The 558-nt window shown below is 50.4% G+C and overlaps 1 protein-coding gene across 1 annotated transcript in view; it reads right to left on the bottom strand.

Moving 5' to 3' along the window:
- Window positions 1-180: 180 nt before the first annotated feature.
- LOC123160762 (uncharacterized) overlaps window positions 181-558 on the bottom strand; it is a gene marked incomplete at its 3' end in the record, with an annotated part of 1,139 nt that continues 761 nt past the window's right edge. Inside the window, 1 exon segment of the mRNA XM_044578598.1 lies at window positions 181-491. Within this exon segment, the coding sequence (XP_044434533.1) occupies window positions 181-491 (311 nt within the window).

The following is a 558-nucleotide window of genomic DNA, read 5'->3' on the forward strand; positions in this document are numbered from 1 at the left end:
ACCGCGACTAAAGGTCCTCCGCCCCGACGGCCACCTGGCGCCCACGTGGACGGGCCTTTAGTCGCGGTTCTTAAGCAAGCGCGACTAAAGGGGCCTTTAGTCGCGCCCGGTCGGTCGCGGTTGCGCAACCGCGACTAATGGCAGTTGCGAACCGCGACCAAAGGCCTTTTTTCCACCAGTGAATGTCCCCCTCACTGGCTCCACCACAAGACATCCTATATCTTCGATCTTGAAGTGGTTCTCCACAACCAAAGCATTAGGGTGGTCTCTGAGCCTAGTAAGAAATGTATATTGTTCATCGGATATGGAAGTGTTTTCACTCCCTCGCCAGGCCATTAGTGCGACTGTGACTCCACCAGTAGTATAGTTGCAATTGTGCAGGTTAGTGATGGGGCTATGATCGCTATGTTCTGCAGGATTGTCCCGTACTTCCACATCAAAAAAACCATTCTTTCTGGAACCCAACCCCTTGTAAACCTTGAGATAATCCCCTGGAACAAGAGAACCACATTGTTTTGTCAGTTGACAATTAATAAGATCGATGCTGGTTCTTCAATA

This window comes from Triticum aestivum, chromosome 7B (genome assembly GCF_018294505.1).
Source record: "Triticum aestivum cultivar Chinese Spring chromosome 7B, IWGSC CS RefSeq v2.1, whole genome shotgun sequence".
Classification (NCBI taxonomy): domain Eukaryota; kingdom Viridiplantae; phylum Streptophyta; class Magnoliopsida; order Poales; family Poaceae; genus Triticum; species Triticum aestivum.